Raw genomic sequence first — 18,171 nt, forward strand, 5'->3', positions numbered from 1 at the left:
TTAAAATGAGACTCTGGCCTGAGAGAGACCACCTGTTAGAACCTCATACTTGTTTTAGCAAAGAAAAGAGACCCAGCAGAGGGTAGGGAAGCTCTGAATGGCATATGATTTGTAACACTTGCGAAATAATTAAGTAATTACATTCTTCTGCCCCCATATTGAGCGTTTTGAGGTTCCTGACTTTTACTAACCCCTCCCCACCTCGAACACATACTTTATAAGGGGTCACTTAGCTAGGAAGGAATGTCAAACACTAGAGAGAAAAAGTGCAAGGTTTGAGATTATAAGTGAAACTGAAATCTCAATATGCTCTTTAATTCATGGACATAAAAATAGTGTGTATAATATGGTAATTTCATGGAAAAAATACATGGTGTGAGCCACCCTTGCTACACAGCCCAGCGGGTTCCATCTGCATTTATATATTTTTGTTTGTTTGTTTGTTTTAAGTAGGCTACAAACCCAGCATGGAGCCCAAGGCAGGGCTTGAACTCACAACCTTGAGATCTTGACCTGAGTTGAGATCGCCAAGGGGCTGCTCAACTGATTGAGCCACCCAGGCACCACAGGGCCCAGATTTAAACCAGAAGTCTAGGTCAGCTTTCTCCCAATTTTATTTTGCCCACTCTGTCATTAATAAAACGTCACTTTTATTTTGACATCTTCTTCCTGTTTTCTATTCCCTTCTCCTAATTTCTTCATTGATAAATTTTTCTCACTGACACTGACTCAGAAGTCATGAATGTTAGGACAGAAAAATTTAAAACATGCACATAAAGATATATATTAAACATGGATCCTTCCCCTCTCAGAAGAGTACAGGTCTTGGTCGTGTGGCCTGGGAGGGAGTGGCTCGCTCTGAAACCTGTGTGGCTGGCTTTCTTTTCACCTCCCGCTCATCCTCAGAGAGAACCTGATTTCATGGAACCCCATTCCTTCAACATGGGAGCTAAGCCCTTCAGGTAAAAAACCCTGCAAACGAGTTGTGGCTAATAGGTCTCATCACACATTTGAACAAATAAAACTATGAGGTTCATCAAAGGTCTTATAAAAAATATGAAATGCCCACAACCACTCTCTGCAGCAGACTCAGAGTATCAGAGTTGAGAAATGGTGTAATAATATATATTATATATTAAGATGTATTTTACAGTCAATTCTGATCCTCGCCCAAGGTTGAGAAATACCAGAACTACCATCACTTTGTATGGTTGTACTTCAGGGAGAAGAAATCCTAGGATCGGAATACTTTTCACCATATTACAGTTGAGGAAATGTGTAAGTGCAGCCCCGCCCAACCTAGTTTGCCCGGGCTTTCTAACATTAGCTGTCTCCAGGCATTTGGGGACATCGCTCCTGGTCTGGAGCAGAGAGCTGTTCTCGCCCCTGGCTGAGGGATCTCACTGCATTCTAAAGCGTCAATGAATTTCTTTTCTAGCCACCTAACCTTTTCTCTGGTATGAATATCCGCTCTTATTCACTTCCTCTAAATGTCTCTCCCACTGGCTTACCTGTGGCCTGTAACTTACACTGTATCTCTCTCCTTCCTCTTCTAGAAAAGTGTTCTTTCTTTCTCCTTTCAGTCCAAACATTTTACTGAAAGTTTTTGTCCCTTGCACTTCCCTGGCCTGCTGTCCTTGGGTGGGCTTGCTCCTATAAATGTTCTTAATTTATTTTGACCTACTAAAAAAAAAAAGTTCTTTGGACAGAGAATTTCTAACATTATCCTTTCCGATACATTTATTTGTTTCGAAGTTTTTATAAATGTCTGTAATTGAATTTGATTTTCCAAATTCCCTTGAATACTCTCTTAATCACACACACACACACACACACACACACACACACGCAAAGCACCAAGAAAGTATTTTGCATTTGTTTTAATGGTGAAACTGCTATTCCAAACATCCACAAAGGAAAGACCATTAGCTGTTACATTCGTATTTAAAACAGACACTTTAGGGGCGCCTGGGGGGCTCAGTCGGTTAAGCTTCTGACTTCTCAGGTCCTGATCTCACAGTCCATGAGTTCAAGCCCCGTGTCAGGCCCTGTGCCTACAGCTAGGAGCCTGGAGCCTGCTTCGGATTCTGTGTCTCCCTCTCTGCCCCTCCCCCGTTCATGCTCTGTCTCTCTCTGTCTCAAAAATAAATAAACATTAAAAAAAAAAAACAGATGCTTTCTCCTGCACACATTGTTAAGCTCCTTTGGCAATATCAAAGTTGGTTGGTTATTGACTGTTTTATGAAAATGACATTGTAAATTCAGGACATTTAATCAACCCCATGGAGTAAGGTTAACTGATGAGACTGGGGTTTATACAAATATTGGTACTTACCCAACCCGCCCCCACCTCGCCCCACCTCGCCCCACCAGGAGTACACAGAAGGCTCCAAAATTCTTTTGTAGAATCTTTGGATCAAAAGCTAGACTTTCATGTTTAAAAAATAGCCATACTTTCAAAAAATAAAACAAGCAAAAAACCCCCAGTAACAATACTTTCTACCCAAATCTGGTGAAAAAGATAGTTCATAGGTGTTTTAAGGCTACTCATCCCCAAATTTCTCCCTTAATGATAAAGAGAATAAACAGAAACGTGAATTCATTAGTTAGAAATTCGTTTATTGACAGAAAAAAAGTCCTTAAGTTAAAAAATACACCCCAAGAAAATACGTCCAAATATTTATGAAACAATTACAGGGATATGGCAAAATCTGAAATATTAAAACAGATTCCGTCCTCACTGCAGGAAACATCAGAGGTTGTTGCCATCAGGAGCACCTCACAAAGTTGGGAACGATGCCCCACCACATGTTCTCTTGACTCACAAACAGGTACTGTGTAGAGGTTATGAGCTTGACTCTGAGCCAGACTCGCTACGGTAAAAATCCAGCCCAATAATTTTCTAGCTGTGTAACCTTTAGCAAGTTATTTAACCTCTCTGTGCCTTGGTTTCCATACAGCAAAATAAGGGTAATGAAATAGTCATTCCTACCTCACCGGCTTCTTCAGAAACATTAGTATTCAGAACAAGACCTGACGTCTGGTAAGTGTGTAATAATTATTAGCTGAGAGAAAAAAAAAGTTCTGCTTAAAAGACCCCGTACGTGTCTCTCACGCACAAGTGAACACCGGAAAGAATCACGCAGAAAGAGAATGCAAGAAATACCAGGATGCACCCAAGCCAAGCAATATACACCTACAGGATGTCAAGCCAAGGAGGCTTTGCAACGAAATTGTCACCCCCCAAAATTAATATTGAATTGACGTTCTGCCTGTTAACACTGGTTCCAAAAGACAAATGAAAACAATGATGACCCAACGTCTACAGAGGGAAATCAAAACCTCGAAATATCTGTCCATACATGTGAAAATCTTAAATGTTGAAAGTCATGCATTCTTGGGTTCTAGTCCTTACTAGAGGGTGGTTAGAAAAAATATACAGCTTTAAAATGTTAACTTGTAAGAATTTTCCAGCATTTTAGAGCTGTTATGTTTTTAAACGTGTATCCGTGTGTACATGAAGAATGCTCTGTAGTGCATCAAGTATTCCCAGCACCCTAAGACTATGTTATTAAAACACAGCGAGAGTTTTTTGCCCTTGACCTCCCAGCAGGTCTTAGCCAGCTGCGGCAGGTTGCCTTGAGAGATTACCAAAGATCCTTTTCTGTTCTGTTTCCAGTTCAGGTAGCTCAACGGTGCCCTGTGGGCAAACACCTGGTGACTAGTTTATTTCCTCAAATTTTCAGGGGCTCTTCTCCACAAACGGGGTCAAGCGCCCACCTCTTCTCCATGGATCCTGGGCCCGGCGCCCAAATCCCGGCCCCAGCTCTCAACGGTCACATGACCACCGTGACACTTTTGATCACAGCCACCAGGTGGCACCCTTCTCCACACTCCGGCGCTTTGGAGGCGGTTTTGCCAGAAGTGATACAAGATTCAGAATGTAAAATGTTAATCCTGATTTTTCAAATGTAGTCGACCTTACGACTTGATGAACAAGGGCAGGAAAATTAAGCTAAGACACCCGGAGAGGAATCGGAGGTTTATAACTTCCATATAACAAGAAAAGTAACAGACCAGTCGCCAATGGTCCGCAACACGGGCCACTGTGAAGGCTAGGGTGTTCCTTGTAATCCCAGCCTGTGTGAAATAAAACCAGTATAAAACAAGCCATTGCCTCATTAATTGTAACATATCCTTCATAGGCTAGAAAAGCACGGGAAGCTTCTGGGCGGTCTGTTCTGAGTACAGAAGGATATCCACAGAGAAAGAATTTGTCAGAGAGAGAATTTTGCATTAAAAAATGCAAGAACATTGAAAGCAGCATCAATGTCCCACAAATGATTAAGTTGATGAATCCATAAGATGGATAAGCACGTCAGAAAAATCAGGCAGCACACCATGCAATTCACGTATGTTTATTAAAATGCATTTGTTACTTTTATATGTTTTAATATAGCAACACTGAGAGGAAGTACACAGGTCGTTAATTGGGTTTACCACTCGCCAATGGAATGACAGTGTCACCTTTTCTACAGTGAGCACAAATTATGCGTGCTTTTTATCTACTTAATTTTCGTAACCAGAAAAAAAGAAAAGTTAAAAAAAAATCGAGATCTCTTTGCCCAAATTCAATACCTACCAAACAAACTGTCGAGCTTTATTTGGTCTTTAATTTTTTTTTTTTGTTGACGTTTATTTATTTTTGAGACAGAGAGAGACAGAACACGAGTGAGGGAGCGTCAGGGAGAGAGGGAGACACAATCTGAAACAGGCTCCAGGCTCTGAGCTGTCAGCACAGAGCCCGACACGGGGCTCGAACTCATGGACCAGGAGATCGTGACCTGAGCCCAAGTTGGCCGCTTAACCGACTGAGCCCCCCGGGCGCCCCAGGTCAGTTTCTTTTTTAACTGCACAGTTGGGGAGGAGGAAGATGCCAGGGTACCTCCAGGTTGCTTGGTGGTTTCCGTTTTAACATCTTCAAAACAGTTTTTTTTTTAATGTTTATGTATTTTGAGAAAGACAGCTCACAAGGGTGGGGGGCAAGGAGAGGGGAAGAGAGAGAATCCCAAGCAGGCTCCGCGCTGTCAGCCCCGGGTCCGACGTGGGGCTTGAACTCCCGAACCACGAGATCATGACCTGAGCCGAAACCAAGAGTCAGACGCTTAACCCACCGGGCCCCCCATTTTGGCCATCCTTCATATGACAAGGGTTGCTCCGGTTCTTGGAGGGGAAATGCCACAGGCGTTGTGACTCTGGTGGCCCCGGCAGAGGGCAAACACCGTGAGGTCCAACACGGCGACAGGCTGACACCAGCAATGACAGCCCTGACCTGGGGGCCCGGGAGCGATGCCAGACAGAGCAGGTGGGGGGGGGTGGAGTGCTTTCCCCAGAGACTTTGAAAGGAAACGTGGTTGAGATGATTTTCTGCTGTTTCCCCTTCATTTCCATGCAGCTCACTGAGAGTAAAGACACCGAGACAGACAGGAAGAGCCGTCCCCCCCACCCCCTTCTCCATTTCCTGGGCGACGTCTAAACTGCCTGAATGCACTGGTGTGGGACAGGGATCAGAATCCGACAGAGGCTGAAACCTGCCTCTCTCCCTGGCAGCCCGGGGATACATTTACTTCATCTAAAAAAATATGAGGATAATAGTACTAACATGAAACAATTATTGTAAGAATTGTATGAGATAACGCGCGTCAGAACTCAGTCTGGCAGCAAGTAAGTCCGCCGCCTTATTCTCTTCCTCCTCCTCCTCCTCCTCCTTCTCATTTTCATTTTCATTATCACTTCCTAGCATCTGAGACCAAGTGGGAAATTACCGTGTTCCTTCAACTCTGGCATATCCCAGAGGCATCGTAGACGCCTTCACGTAAATCATTCCTATACAGAAACCTATATGACGCTTTTTTGCCAATTAGAAAAAAGATGCCCCTCGTCCAGACACTTCCCACCCACTTTCTGGAAAACTATCACAGGACACAAACATCCACGCCTGAGAGCCCTTCTGGGAAATGGGCCTCCTTGGGTTGTGCAGTGCACGGCCTTCACGGCTGTACAATGACCCACTTCAACCTCTGGTGGAAAAGACCACAGGGCTTGGTGACAGGTGAATTGCTGGATAACAGAGAGGGCGGGGGGTCAAAAGGAAACTTGGATGGGTCTAGAAAATGCCGGGATGTGTGTGCAAAATTCTGGTAAGGGTATGAGACTCCCACGTCCCAAGGGGAAAGTTCACGTTTTTTCTCAGATGTTGAAAGGAACTGTGAGCCCCCCAACATTTTAGGAGCCCTATTCTAGAGGTGGGAGAGGAGAGGCCATAGGTATACGGAGTCCGAAGTGGTGCAGAAAATAAGGCAGACCCTAGAGGCGGCTGGAGATTCCTGACAGCCGGTTCCGGAGAGGCGCAGGAACTCAAAAACCTAAATGAGAGAAACTTTTCGAGAACGAACGGGGAAGGCCGCAAGCAGAGAGTTCCTCGGTGGCTTCCTACTTGTCAGGTCCGACTCAGTCCTGGAAGCAAAGAAGGCCCCAGGGTGCCCTCTCTTTCAGTCTCCACGTCTCCTCCCACGAGAGGTCCCAGGCTGCCTGTCACTCACATTCGGCCAACACGTAGTCCCTCATGGCTCCTCCTGTAGAGAGGAGAGACAGGAGAGGGGCGTGCTGTCACCTCCCTGGCCCTCACCTCCCTCATCCAGTCACCTCAACGGGGACCACTCCCTGCCGGAAGAGCCCCCCGGGGGTTCACACACCATCAGCTCTCACCGGGAGTTGCTTACCAGCTTTCTAGCCCGTGTCCTCCTTTGCCTTCCCTCTCACCTCCTGACACTCCTCCAACTGTGAGATCGCGGACCCCCTACTGTCCCTGCACTGACTTCCCCGGGGGTCTCCTTGTAGAACATTCTCAAGGCCCCCAGGGCTCTGCGGCTGCCTTCTGTCTGCCCCTCTTCCCCCCCCCCCCCCCCCCCCCCCCCCCACGCCACAGATGCTCCCTCAGGAGCTAGGAAGGCACATGTGGTGATGGCCGGGATGAGGCGATGATTCCTCACCTCCCACGAGGCCTCCTGCTCAGGGTGGGGGGGGGGGGCTGCGTGGCTGCTCCACCTGTGCAGAACCCCCCCCCCTTCCTCGTTCTCCGAATGACCACCGTGACGACCTCAGCTCCAGAGCCCCTGCACTACCTTAAACAGCACCTTGCAAAACAGCCGGTGCTCAAAAGAAGTTTGTGGAATTTGCACCTTCCACTCTGAGGAAAACCACGCATTCCCGCTCCCAAGGGGGCACCAGTGCTCCCAAAGGAAAAAAGGAACAGGCTTCTCGGGGGTGCCAGATCCGCTTTGCCCTCCCAAAGCCCCGCTTCCTGCAGAATTCGCGTGTCCTGGGGTCCGAGGTGCTAAGAGACGTCCTCCTTCTTCCTACTCACTCGAAGCCTGCCTTTTCCTGAAGATTCGGAACAGAACCCCAATAACAAAGAGGATGACACAAACAGCGATCCCACTGATGGCTCCAATGACCAGGGTGCTGGGCACCGACGGCTCTGAAAGAGCAAAGGCGAGAGGGAGCCGTGAGGGCCGCCGCAGACCCCCCTCCCCGCGGGCTAGCGCTCGGGTTCCACCCACGCCAGAGCCCCTCGGCCCGCCCCTCTCGTCCGTACCCCACGTGGCCGCGAGGGGCTGGTTTAGCCCCGGGTGCTCCACCAGGCAGGTGTATCTGTGCTCTTCCCCGGGAGGCACGGCCACGGCCAACCAGCCCTGGTAGGTCCCGTCCCCGTTGGGCAGCACGTCCTGAGGCTCAACGTCCTTGGCCTCCAGTGGCCGCCTGTCCTTCAGCCACCTCATGGTGATGTTCTGGGGGTAGAAGTTCAGAGCCTGACACCGTAGAGTGGTCGCTGCAGAGGCCACATGATGAGTCACCTTCAGCAAGGGAGGCACTGGACAGGAAGGAGGAAGGATCTGGAGAGGGGATCTTTCCACCCTTGCCAGGAAGACTGGAGCTTTCACTTCCCTCCTCTACGGGTTAGAGGGACAAGGCGCCCTATTCAGACGGGGCGGGCTGCCGGAGAGACGCCATTCTGTGTCCTAGAGCTCGCTGCGGGGCTCGGCCCTACGGGGACGACAGCCGAGTCTGTCCGCCTGGCCCGCACCCGAGCGTGCACGCCGGCAGCTCGGATCTTCTGCGTGTTACACGGAACCAGGTAAAATTACCCTGGATGTGGCTCAGAGAGGGTTGAACAACCACTCCTGGCAATTCACCTCGCCCAACCCAGCAAGAAATCTTGTAAGAAGGGCCTGGAAGATAGCCAGGCTTCAGGGACTATCTCTAGGTTCTGGGGCTCTGTGACCGGATCTGTGACGGTAACCTTTAACCTCCAAAGGATCCCGTTTCTCTGATGGGTGCCCCCCACCGCCGGTGGGTACTCTCATGACCTGGCATTCATGTGACAATTGACATCGCTGAGTTCCTAAAAGGTGTAAATATACACAGGGTTCTTGGTTACATCACAAGGTCACAGATACCGCTTCTCCGGCCGCGTGCACGGAGGGAAAAACGCAAGCCGTGACCCTTGGCCGATAGACACCTTGGCTCTGAGGTGGAGACCTCGGACCTCGGGTCCTTCCCGGGAGTCACAGGACCCTGGCCGCCTCTGAGGCCCGAGCCCCGGACCTCGCCCCGCGTTCCCCTCGGGCGTGAGTGGTGGTGGGGGGGGTGCTCCCGCCATACCTTGCCGGTCCAGAACCCCTGTCCCCAGCGCCAGCAAACTCTGCAGCTGCATGGGACAGTCCCTCTCCAGGTAGGCCCTGTTCTGCTTGGCCCGAATCGCGCTCACTTCCCACTCCAGCTTGGTGGCCCAGGCCCTGGGCTCTGCTGCCCTCCAGTCCAGCGTCTCAGGGCGGAATTCAAGGTAGCTCTGCCCGTCATAGCCGTACTTCCAAAAGCCCCTGGTGCTGTTGTCCTCTCGCACCTCACAGCCCAGGATCACTTGCAGCGTGTGGGACTCTGACGACACCCCGAGCTTTGTTACTGAAACCACAGGAGTAAGTCCCTCTCTCACCGTCCCCAGGGACCGAACGACCTCACACACGCCCCCTCCTCCCCCCAGGACCCCACACTCCCTGCTCTGGCCCCCAGATGCATCTCTGAGGGAGAGAAACGCTCCGCCCACCCCCGGAAAGTGAGGGCCCCGTCCGCGTACCCTTGCTGTGGTTGTGGTTGTCCATGATGGTCCAGAAGTCCACGATGAACATGTGATCCCACCCTTTCAGGCTCTGACTCAGCTGCAGCCACAGCTGGCTGGGGGCCACATCCTCGAGCCACTTGGCGCGGGGCTCTGCCCTGCGACTCTCGTGATTGTAGGACACGAACAGCTGGTCGTCCACGTAGCCCAAGGCCTCGAACAGGGGCAGCCCAAGGTCTGGCACTGAGGCGCCCATGAAGAGGTAGCTCAGGGAGTGGGACCCTGGAGAAAAGGTGACAGGACAGCCCCGTGGGCCCCCAGGGGGACTGGGAGGTGCCGTAGCCCCTCTGAATCAACGCCCAGCCCCTGCTGTGTCACGGCCCACCCCATGAGATGTGGAGTGTGATGCCTCTCCTCCCTCCGCGACAGGCCTGTCTGCTCTCCCTGTCCCGCCCCCCCGTCCCCCCGCCCCGGCAGACTGCCACTCCTTCTGGCCCCCAGCCTCTGCTCCGCTTCTCACAATTCAGGCAATCGCCCCTGCAGCCCATAGACTCCGTAAGATCCCGAAGTGTCTCTAGCCGGGGCAGCTGAGCCCAGGAGTTGATGCTCAGACTCAATCAGACCCAAGTCCAGAGGACTTTGCTGGTGGGTTTTTTCCACACTACTCCCAGCTCGAAACCCTTCCCTGTTACTGAAACCAGCAAATGTTTGCTACCAGATGCTGGGAGGTCTGCTGCTGAACCACCCAGGGCACCTTTTCAGCACTAAGACACTTGCAAAGCAAATAGGGAAGAAGCCCCAGTAAGCACAAGCCCTGTATCCAGCAGGTGAGTTTCCCCGACAGCTTCCTCAGTCCTGGAACCAGGGGTTTGGCGCTGGGGGCCCCTGCCTGCCCAGCATGAGAGCTGCTCAGCACAGACTTGCTGGATGAATGGGTGAGATGTGCCCTATTTTTATTCTTACGCCCAGCTGCCCACGGGACACCACCCGCGGGGATGACCAACTGGAATCTCAAGTCCAAAACCAGGCTCCGGATTTCTTCTGCCTTCGCCGTCGTGGCCATGGCATCACCTGTCGCCTTACTCCTGGAGCCCATAAACATTTTAAAATAATTGCATAACAGAGTCGCCGTTGACGGTTCTTTCTCTCACCCAACACCCAGACCTCCCTCAGCACCTGCCTCCAGACTACATGTGGCCTGTGGCCCCTGTGTGCCCGCTACACCGATGTCTCTGCCCCTCCTGCAGCCCAGGGGTTCCCAGACCGGGAATGGTCTCTCAGCAGACATGTTGCAGTGTCTGGAGATGTGTTTGGCCTCCGTAACTTGGAGGAGTGCCACTGACATCCAGTGGGTTAAGGACAGGCATGCTGTAAGCCCTCCCACAAAGCCCGCAAGGGTCCCCATGACAGAAAAGTGTCAGTAGCACCGGGGCCCCAACGTCTGCTCCAATTCAACTTTCAGGGCCCACTCAGAGCTCCGAGTGGCCATGACCTTCGTTTCCTTCGGGTCCCGCTGTCCCCTGGCCCCAGAGGGCCTGCCCTGGGTGTCTTCACAGCTCCTAGCCCTCCCTGGTGCTCTGTGTCCTTTTGTTCATGACCATCCCCCCACTAGAACGCAAAATATCCGGGGGGGGGGGGGGGGGGGAGGAGGGCAAGGATGGCTCCCGCCCTCCCCGCCGGCCTAGAACAGGGCAACACTCGCTTGGTACCCTCTTTAGACTTGTGAGCGACGAATATTTCTGTTCGACATCCAATTCATGATTCAGCCTCTGATGGGGCGTGACCTTGAACAGTCAGAGCCACAGAGAGCCGGGTTCTGCCTCAAAAGCCCAGGGTAACATGGAACAAAATCACCCAGGAGCGGGTCCTGCCTCATCCTCCTCATGGATAAACCGTGGATACACGGACGACGAACCGTCCGTGTTGGTCCCAGGCTTTTGTGCAAAGGCATATAAAGCGTCGCGGTCGACTGAGATTAGAAACCGTGCTGGTACTTCTTTTCCCACCAGAGAGGCGCTGCCTCAATTCTTTGTAACCTGGTGGGTATTTAACCCCAGGGCCGGTTTAACCGCCCCTAAAGTCACCCTAAGAATAGCTCCGACCTCCCCAATGCACCGTAGAGTCCAACCTAGACCACAGGACAGCCAGTTCATTACTTAAACGTTAGGGGACATCACGCTGGCGTCCTTTAGTAAAGGCCAGTTAATTACACCGTACGGTTAACACGGCAGATCACCAGCCTCCAGCGGCTGGAAATGAGAACCGTGCCGCTCAGTCCAAAAGCCCGGAAATCACAGATAGGCTCTTCTTCCAGGGAAAAGCACAAGCACCGAGAGTCACTAAGGCCCCGGGCGGATCTGGCTCGGGGCCTCCCCCGACCCGAGGCCGCAGGGGGGTGCGGGTGGGGGGCGCGGCCAGCCCAGCCCCCGGCTCGCCAGGTGGGGTGCGGTGGGGACCCCGCCGGGCCGCGGCCTCCAGCCCTCCGCGGAGCCCCGCGCGGAAACAGCGGCCCGGTCCTGGGCGTCTCTCGGGAGAAGGACTTCCTGTTTGGGGACGGCCGGGGACAAGACAGGGCCAAAAGCGGAGCAGGAGCACCCAGACCCGAGTCCCAGGATCCTAGCTCGGCCTCAGTGAGAAACGCACAGATTTGTCGTCACGGTCGGCGGGGGGGGGGAGCGGGTGGCTCCGGGCGCCACCCTGGGGAGCTGGGACGGGGGAGGGGGGGGTCACAGGTCCCCGACGAGGGGGTCTCACCACCCCGCCCGCGCCCGGCGGCGGCGCCCCCTCCCGGGAGAGGCGGCGCTCGCGGCCCAGCCGTCCCTCCGCACTTAGCGACCCCGGCGGCGCTGCAAAGCGGGTTTGGATCTGGCGCCCCCGCCGCCCGGACTCACGCGGCGGCCGCGGGTGCGCAGCCCCGGTCCGCAGCAGGAACAGCAGGAACGGCAGGAACAGCAGGAGCAGCGCGCGCCGCGCTCGCGGGCCCATCTCCGCGCCGCGCCCGCGCGTCCCCCGGGCTCGGAGCGCGCGTCCCCGCGCCTCACCCGCCTCCGTGCGGCGGCCACGCGGCCATGGGCGGCGAGTCCCCGTGGGGCCGCTGCCGAGGCTGCGGGGACACCGGGCAAAACTTCCTGGCCAGCGCGATCCTTTTCCGGGCCTCCGTCACTTGAACTCCCTTGCGGCCCGGACCACGTGAAGGTCTCGGTGACCCCGCTGTCCCTCCGGTTTTCCGTCGTCTGGGGATGTTGCAGATGCGGGAAACTTTGACGAGTTTCGGGTCTAAGTAGTTCCGTTTCTCATCTGCACTATTTACATAGCCAGTGATTTAAGAATTCGGTGATACATTTTCAAAACTTTTGTCGTCAGCTCTTTCATTTCGTTCCTACATTAGAATTAATGACCTCATGAGGTTAGTAGATGAGACCCCACTGAAACGTCTTTCACAATTTCCATAGTTAAGCTAAATTTCACAAACTTGGTGGCACGCTGGAATCACCTGGAAAATCATTAAAACGATGGATGCCGTTTTTACCCTCAGGAACCGATTTAATTGGTGTGCGGTGGTTCCTGGGCGTCAGGATTTTAAAAGCGGCCGCCCCCCCCCAACACCCAACCCCCCCAAAGTTTGGGAACTACTGCTTTAGATATTTCAAAACACACTAACACACTTAATACATCCGATTTTCCTAAAGCCTTTATACACCTAATAAATCCAAGAAGCAATGCTTTTTTAAGCATGGATGCAAAGTTTGACCATCTAAGAAAAAAAAAAATAAATCAAACTTGGAAGTTAGGGCCTGACTGTAGGGGGATAGGAAATACAACTGGGAAAATGTTGGATTCTGGTGAGGAGTACATTGGGGGGTGATGGTGATATTCTTTTTTTTTTTTTTTTTTTTTTTTTGGCAACAGCTTTATTGTCAAGATTTCATTCACATCCTATACGATTCATCCACTTAGGGTGTAAAATTCAGTGGGTTTTTGTATTTTCACAAAGCCATGTAACCATGACCCCAGGTTTAGAACATTTTCATCCTCTCTGCAAAGAAACCTTGTACCTTTTAGGCAGCACCCCCAAATCCCTCCATGCCCCCCCCCCCCACGCCACCCCAGGCAATCACTGATCTACCCTCTCCTTCCTATAGATTTACCTGTTCTGAACATTCCGCCCACACGGAGGCATACAATATGTGGTTCTTCACGACCGGCTTCTTTTATGTATTTATTTATGTATTCGTGTATGTATTTGTGTATTTATTTATTATTTTTTAAAAGTTTATTTATTTTGAGGGAGACAGAGACAGCATGAGTGGGGGAGGGGCCCAGAGAGAGGGGGAGAGGGAGAAGCCCAAGCAGGCTCTGCCTTGCCAACGTGGAGTCCCACGCGGGGCTCGAACTCATGAAACTGAGCTCGGGACCTAAGCCAAAACCAAGAGACCGACGCTTCACTGACTGAGCCACCCAGGCGCCCCTGGCTTCTCTTATTTAGCATAACGTTTTCGTGCACCTTTTTCATGGGGGGAATAATATTCCATTACACCACATTTTATTTATCCATTCGTCGGTTGATGGAAACCTGAATTATTTTAGCTTTCCGTCTGTGAGGAATAATGCTGCTCTGAACATTCGTGTACCAGTGTTTGTGCGGACTTCTGTTTTCGTTTCTTTCGGGCAGACACCTAGGAGTGGAATTACTGGGTCATACGGTGACTCTGTGTTTAGTTAACCTTTTGGGGAACTTCCAGTCTCTTTTGCAAAGCGGCTACGAGACTTCACCCCCACCCCCCCATCTGCAGGGAACGAGAGTCCGATTTGAGCACATCTTTGCCAACACGGCTTCTCGTTCATCTTTCGAATTCTGGCTGTCCTGGTCCGTGAGAAGGGGTGCCCCGTTGCGCTCCGGATTTGCCTCTCCCTGATGGCTAGTGACAGCGAACGTCTCTTTTCACCTGCTTATCGGCCATCTGCAAACCTTTGGAAAAATGTCTATTCGGATCCTTTGCCATTTTAGTTTATTTTTTAAGTTTATTTAGTTATTTTGAGAGCGAGCGAGCACACAAACAGGGGAGAGGGGCAAAAAGAGAGAAAGAGGGGAATCCCAAGCAGGTTCCGCAAGCATGGGAGCCCCGTCTGGGGCTCGAACCCACAAACCCGTGAGATCACGACCTGAGATGAAACCAAGAGTCGGATGCTTAACCGACTGAGCCGCCCAGGTGCCTCTATCTATCCTTTGCCATTTCAAAATTTGCTTTTTAAAATTTAAAATCTGCTTTTTGTTATTGGATTGCCAACGTCCTTCACACATTCCAGCTGTAAGTTCTATAGCAGACATAGGATTTGGAGACATCCTTTCCAATTCAGTGTGTTGTCTTTTTACTTTTCTTGCTGGGGTGCCTTGAAGCACAGACACTACTCAGGTTGAGAAAGTGCAATTTATCTATTTTTCCTTTCGTGACTTGTGCTTTTCGTGTCCTATCTGAGACACCGCTGCCAAATCCAAGGTCCCAAAGATGTACACCTATGGTTTCTTCTGAGTGTTTGTAGTCTTAGTTCTTACGTTTTTGTCTTTGATCCATTTTGAGTTAATTTTTGGATATGGTATGAGGTAGAGGTCCAACTTCATTCTTTTTCATGTGTGTAAAGGAAAAAATCTGAGCTTTTCCTTCATGTGCAGCTGTGTCTCCTGTACCACTCACACAAAGCACTTCTGACCCTTCTCCTCACCAAATAGGTAGTTTTGCCCCCAAACAATAAGCAACTCTCTGTAACACCTGCTGGGTCTCTTACAATTAAACTCAGTTCGGACACATCTACCTAGAGATAGTGTCAGATCCTACAGAATAAGGGCCCTGCCCCACAAAACTGCCCCCCATTCAGACGCCAGTCTCAAGCCCAAGTTGTCACCTGTGCTTCTATCCAACGGGCTGTAAGGTTCCAGTGACCCCTTTGTCAGGTTCAGTTAATGGGCTAGAGTGGCTCACGGAATTCAGGGAAACACTTAGGTGTTTATTAAAGGATGTGCTAAAGGGCACAGATGAACAGCCAGGTGAAGCAATGCATAAGGTGAGCTCTGGGAAGGTCCTGAGTATCGGAGCTTCTGTCCCCGTGGTGCTGGGCTGTGTCACCCTCCTGGCGTGGATGTGTCCACCAGCCTGGAGGCTCCCTCAAACCCATTCCATTGGGATTGTATGGAGACTTCTATTTTTATGGAGGCTTCAATTATCAACTCCATTTCCAGCCCTCCTTCCCTCTCTGGAGCATGGCGGGCAGGGTGGAGGGAGGGAGGGCAAGGTTGAACATTCCAAGCTGCTATTCACGCTTGGTCTTTCCGGTGACCCTCATCCAAGAGCCACCAGGAGCCCACCCAGAGTTGCCTCATCAGAACAAAAGATGCTCCTATCACCCAGGAAATTACAGGCCCTTCAGGAGCCCTGTGTCAGGAATTACAGGGGAGGCCAATATACATTTTGCATTATCTCCTACTGTGGATCTTCAATGGTCTCAGCACCACTTGTTGAAAAGACTGTTCTTTCTTCACTGAATTGATTTGGCACCCCTTGTCAAACATCAACTGCCTGCAGATGTGAGGACTTATTTTTAGACTCTCAGCTCTATTCCACTGACCTGTATTCTGGAAAGTGCTTCTATCGAAATTAAGGATTTCTGGTCAGTGAAGGACACCACGTATAAAGTTAATAAAGAGCTGACAGAATGGCAGAAAATTATATATGATGTTGGAAACGGACCAAAGGATTAGTACTTATAACAGATAAAGAACGCCTCGAAGTCAAGAAGACCGAGACAGAAACCCCAAATCAGAAATGAGTGAAAAAAGGGAACAGGAAACTTACATATAGAAAATCCAAAGCACTTGGAAGAACGGGTAAGGAAAAGGGGTGTATCATTTTGTGCCTCTTAGAGCATTAACACGTTAGCAAGTCAAATACTGCCCAGTGTCTGCGTGGATATGTGACTGCACAACGGGGCTTCAACTCCCTTCCGGAGCACGTTTCCGAAAGAATTTCTCAAATGTATTCCATAAAGGGACATGTCTGTAGGTGACCAGGAGGTGCAGGCAGACAGGGGACCCTTCACTGAGAGAGTAAAAATGGGCAACTTCCACATGGTATTGGAGGAAATCAAGGACATTAGTAAATTAAAAATACATGCAGTGTTGGGGCACCTGGGTGGCTCAGTCGGTTAAGCGGCCGACTTCGGCTCAGGTCATGATCTCGTGGTTCATGGGTTCGAGCCCCACACCGCGCTCTATGCTGACAGCTCAGAGCCTGGAGCCTGCTTCGGATTCTGTGTCTCCCTCTCTCCCCCTCCCCCGCTCATATTCTGTCTCTCTCTTTCTCAAAAATAAATGTTTAAAAAAATACATGCAGTGCAACACAAGGACATTCTCCCCCTGAAGGACATTTGCAACTCAACATGCCCATTGAACTCATTAGAAAGATAGTCTGCAAAGGTGGAATATGGGGGCAGAAAGGAATACGTAAATAGATCAAACCCACACACACACACACTCCTCCGTGTAGTTTTCTCTGGCAGATATAGGGGGTCCTGGTGGAGTAAAGGCCTTCTCACCCCACCTGCTGGATAGCAAAGGGCCAGGGATGAGCTCTCACTCCACGAAGGGACATCAGAGACAATAAATGCTGTCTGGTCTGGGGCTCCAGGGGCTGGCCACGCAGAAGAGATTGATAGCGAACCCCACCATGCCTCTTCTTACCTTTCCTACCTGCTCAGAAGAGCTTTTTCCAAAGAATTCCTATTCCAGCCATGGCCAACATGGCATCTGAGCAGTGGCGTGGCAGAGTCTGATGACAGCTCTGAAATGAGATGCAACGTTTGAGGTTCAATGGGCCTGAACTTGTGACTTCTTTCCCCACCTCACCAGGGTGCGAGATTCCGGGTCCTTTGTCCCGGCTGTCTGCTCAGGTGAATATGCCAGACCCACCCCCCCCAGGGCTACGAGCCTGGACATCCTAGATCTTTACCCCACGTGCTAATAGTGGCCCCATTCCGGCCTCCGTGTTCAGTGTGGCGGGGGTATGTGGCTTCTTCTCCCCAGGGGACAAGCACCTTCATCTAGCACTGACAGGTTCCATTCGTGCTGGGCAGGGACCCTCTGTGGTCTGAGTGCAGGCCTTCCTGACGCCTGAGCAAACTCAGTATAGAATCAAGAGGAAAGAACACAGGGCTGGGCGCCGTGATGCTGTTTCCTGCCCAGAGGTCCCATGGCTGGTTACATATACTGGAGGGGGTTCTGAAGAGCAGGGGTGGGATGAAGAACGGGCCCTCGCACTCCTTACCGAGATATTGGCTTACTCCACAAGACCCAGGCCACCACTTCCAGGCTGGCCTCCCCGCTTGGCTAGTGCTTCAGCCCCCGTCCTTCACGTCTCTGGAAACCCTTGTGGATGCCCGGTGTTATGGGTTGAAATGTGTCCCCCGCTAAAATTGTTCAAGTCCGCCCCCCGCCCCCCGTACCCGTGCATGTGACCTTATTTGAAAATAGACTTTTTTTTTTTGCAAATGATCCAGCTAAGATGAGGCCATTAGGACGGGGCCTAATCCAACAGGACAGATTCTGCCACAGAGAAGCTCACAGAGGGAGAGTGTGAATCCCCGAGGGCAGCTGGCGGGGCCTGGACCAGACTTTCCCTCGCGTTGCTCAGAAGGAATCAACCCCACCGACCCTTTCATTTCAGAACCAAACCCCAGAACAGCGATTTCAGACTGTCCAAGTCCTGCTTGTTACCCAAGGAGAGAAAAGGAAAGTGAAATACAGTGTCCTTATAAAGCAAGGGAGAGGAGCCTGGTGGTTCGGTGGGTTAAGCCTCTAACTCTTGATTTCCACTCAGGTCAGGATCTCTTCATCAGTTCGAGCCTTGTGTCAGGCTGAGAGCCTGCTAAGGATTCTCTCTGTCTCTAAATAAATAAATAAATAAATAAACAAACATTAAAAAAAAAAAAAACGGGGAATTTGG

General features: G+C 51.1%; 2 protein-coding genes across 4 annotated transcripts in view; both read right to left on the bottom strand.

The window, feature by feature from the left end:
• Positions 1–18,171, bottom strand: part of LOC122490296 (histone H2B type 1-A) — a 348,434-nt gene that overhangs the window by 61,459 nt on the left and 268,804 nt on the right. The gene's annotated exons all lie outside the window — the stretch shown is intronic.
• Positions 4,403–12,404, bottom strand: HFE (homeostatic iron regulator). Of its 3 annotated transcripts, none has more exons than XM_043592877.1 (6): positions 12,070–12,404; positions 9,197–9,460; positions 8,725–9,024; positions 7,658–7,933; positions 7,427–7,540; positions 4,403–6,635 (listed from the first exon to the last, which is right to left on the bottom strand). In XM_043592877.1, the coding sequence occupies exons 1-6, from the start codon at positions 12,161–12,163 to the stop codon at positions 6,595–6,597; spliced, it is 1,089 nt and encodes a 362-aa protein (XP_043448812.1). In that variant the 5' UTR covers positions 12,164–12,404; the 3' UTR covers positions 4,403–6,594. The 3 variants fall into 3 exon arrangements, with proteins under 3 accessions (XP_043448812.1, XP_043448813.1, XP_043448814.1); XM_043592878.1 differs by having other exon boundaries at positions 7,658–7,891; positions 12,070–12,331; XM_043592879.1 differs by lacking the exon at positions 12,070–12,404 and adding an exon at positions 11,419–11,959.

Source organism: Prionailurus bengalensis, chromosome B2 (assembly GCF_016509475.1).
Source record: "Prionailurus bengalensis isolate Pbe53 chromosome B2, Fcat_Pben_1.1_paternal_pri, whole genome shotgun sequence".
Classification (NCBI taxonomy): domain Eukaryota; kingdom Metazoa; phylum Chordata; class Mammalia; order Carnivora; family Felidae; genus Prionailurus; species Prionailurus bengalensis.

Bases quoted from the DNA above. Each gene is read 5' to 3' on its own strand.
- HFE (XM_043592877.1), bottom strand. From the start codon at position 12,163: ATGGGCCCGCGAGCGCGGCGCGCGCTGCTCCTGCTGTTCCTGCCGTTC. The intron at 9,461-12,069 runs GTGAGTCCGGGC...CCTTTTCTCCAG, and splicing joins TGCGCACCCGCGGCCGCCGC to GGTCCCACTCCCTGAGCTAC. The intron at 6,636-7,426 runs GTGAGTAGGAAG...TCCTCTCTACAG, and splicing joins CAGGAAAAGGCAGGCTTCGA to GAGGAGCCATGAGGGACTAC.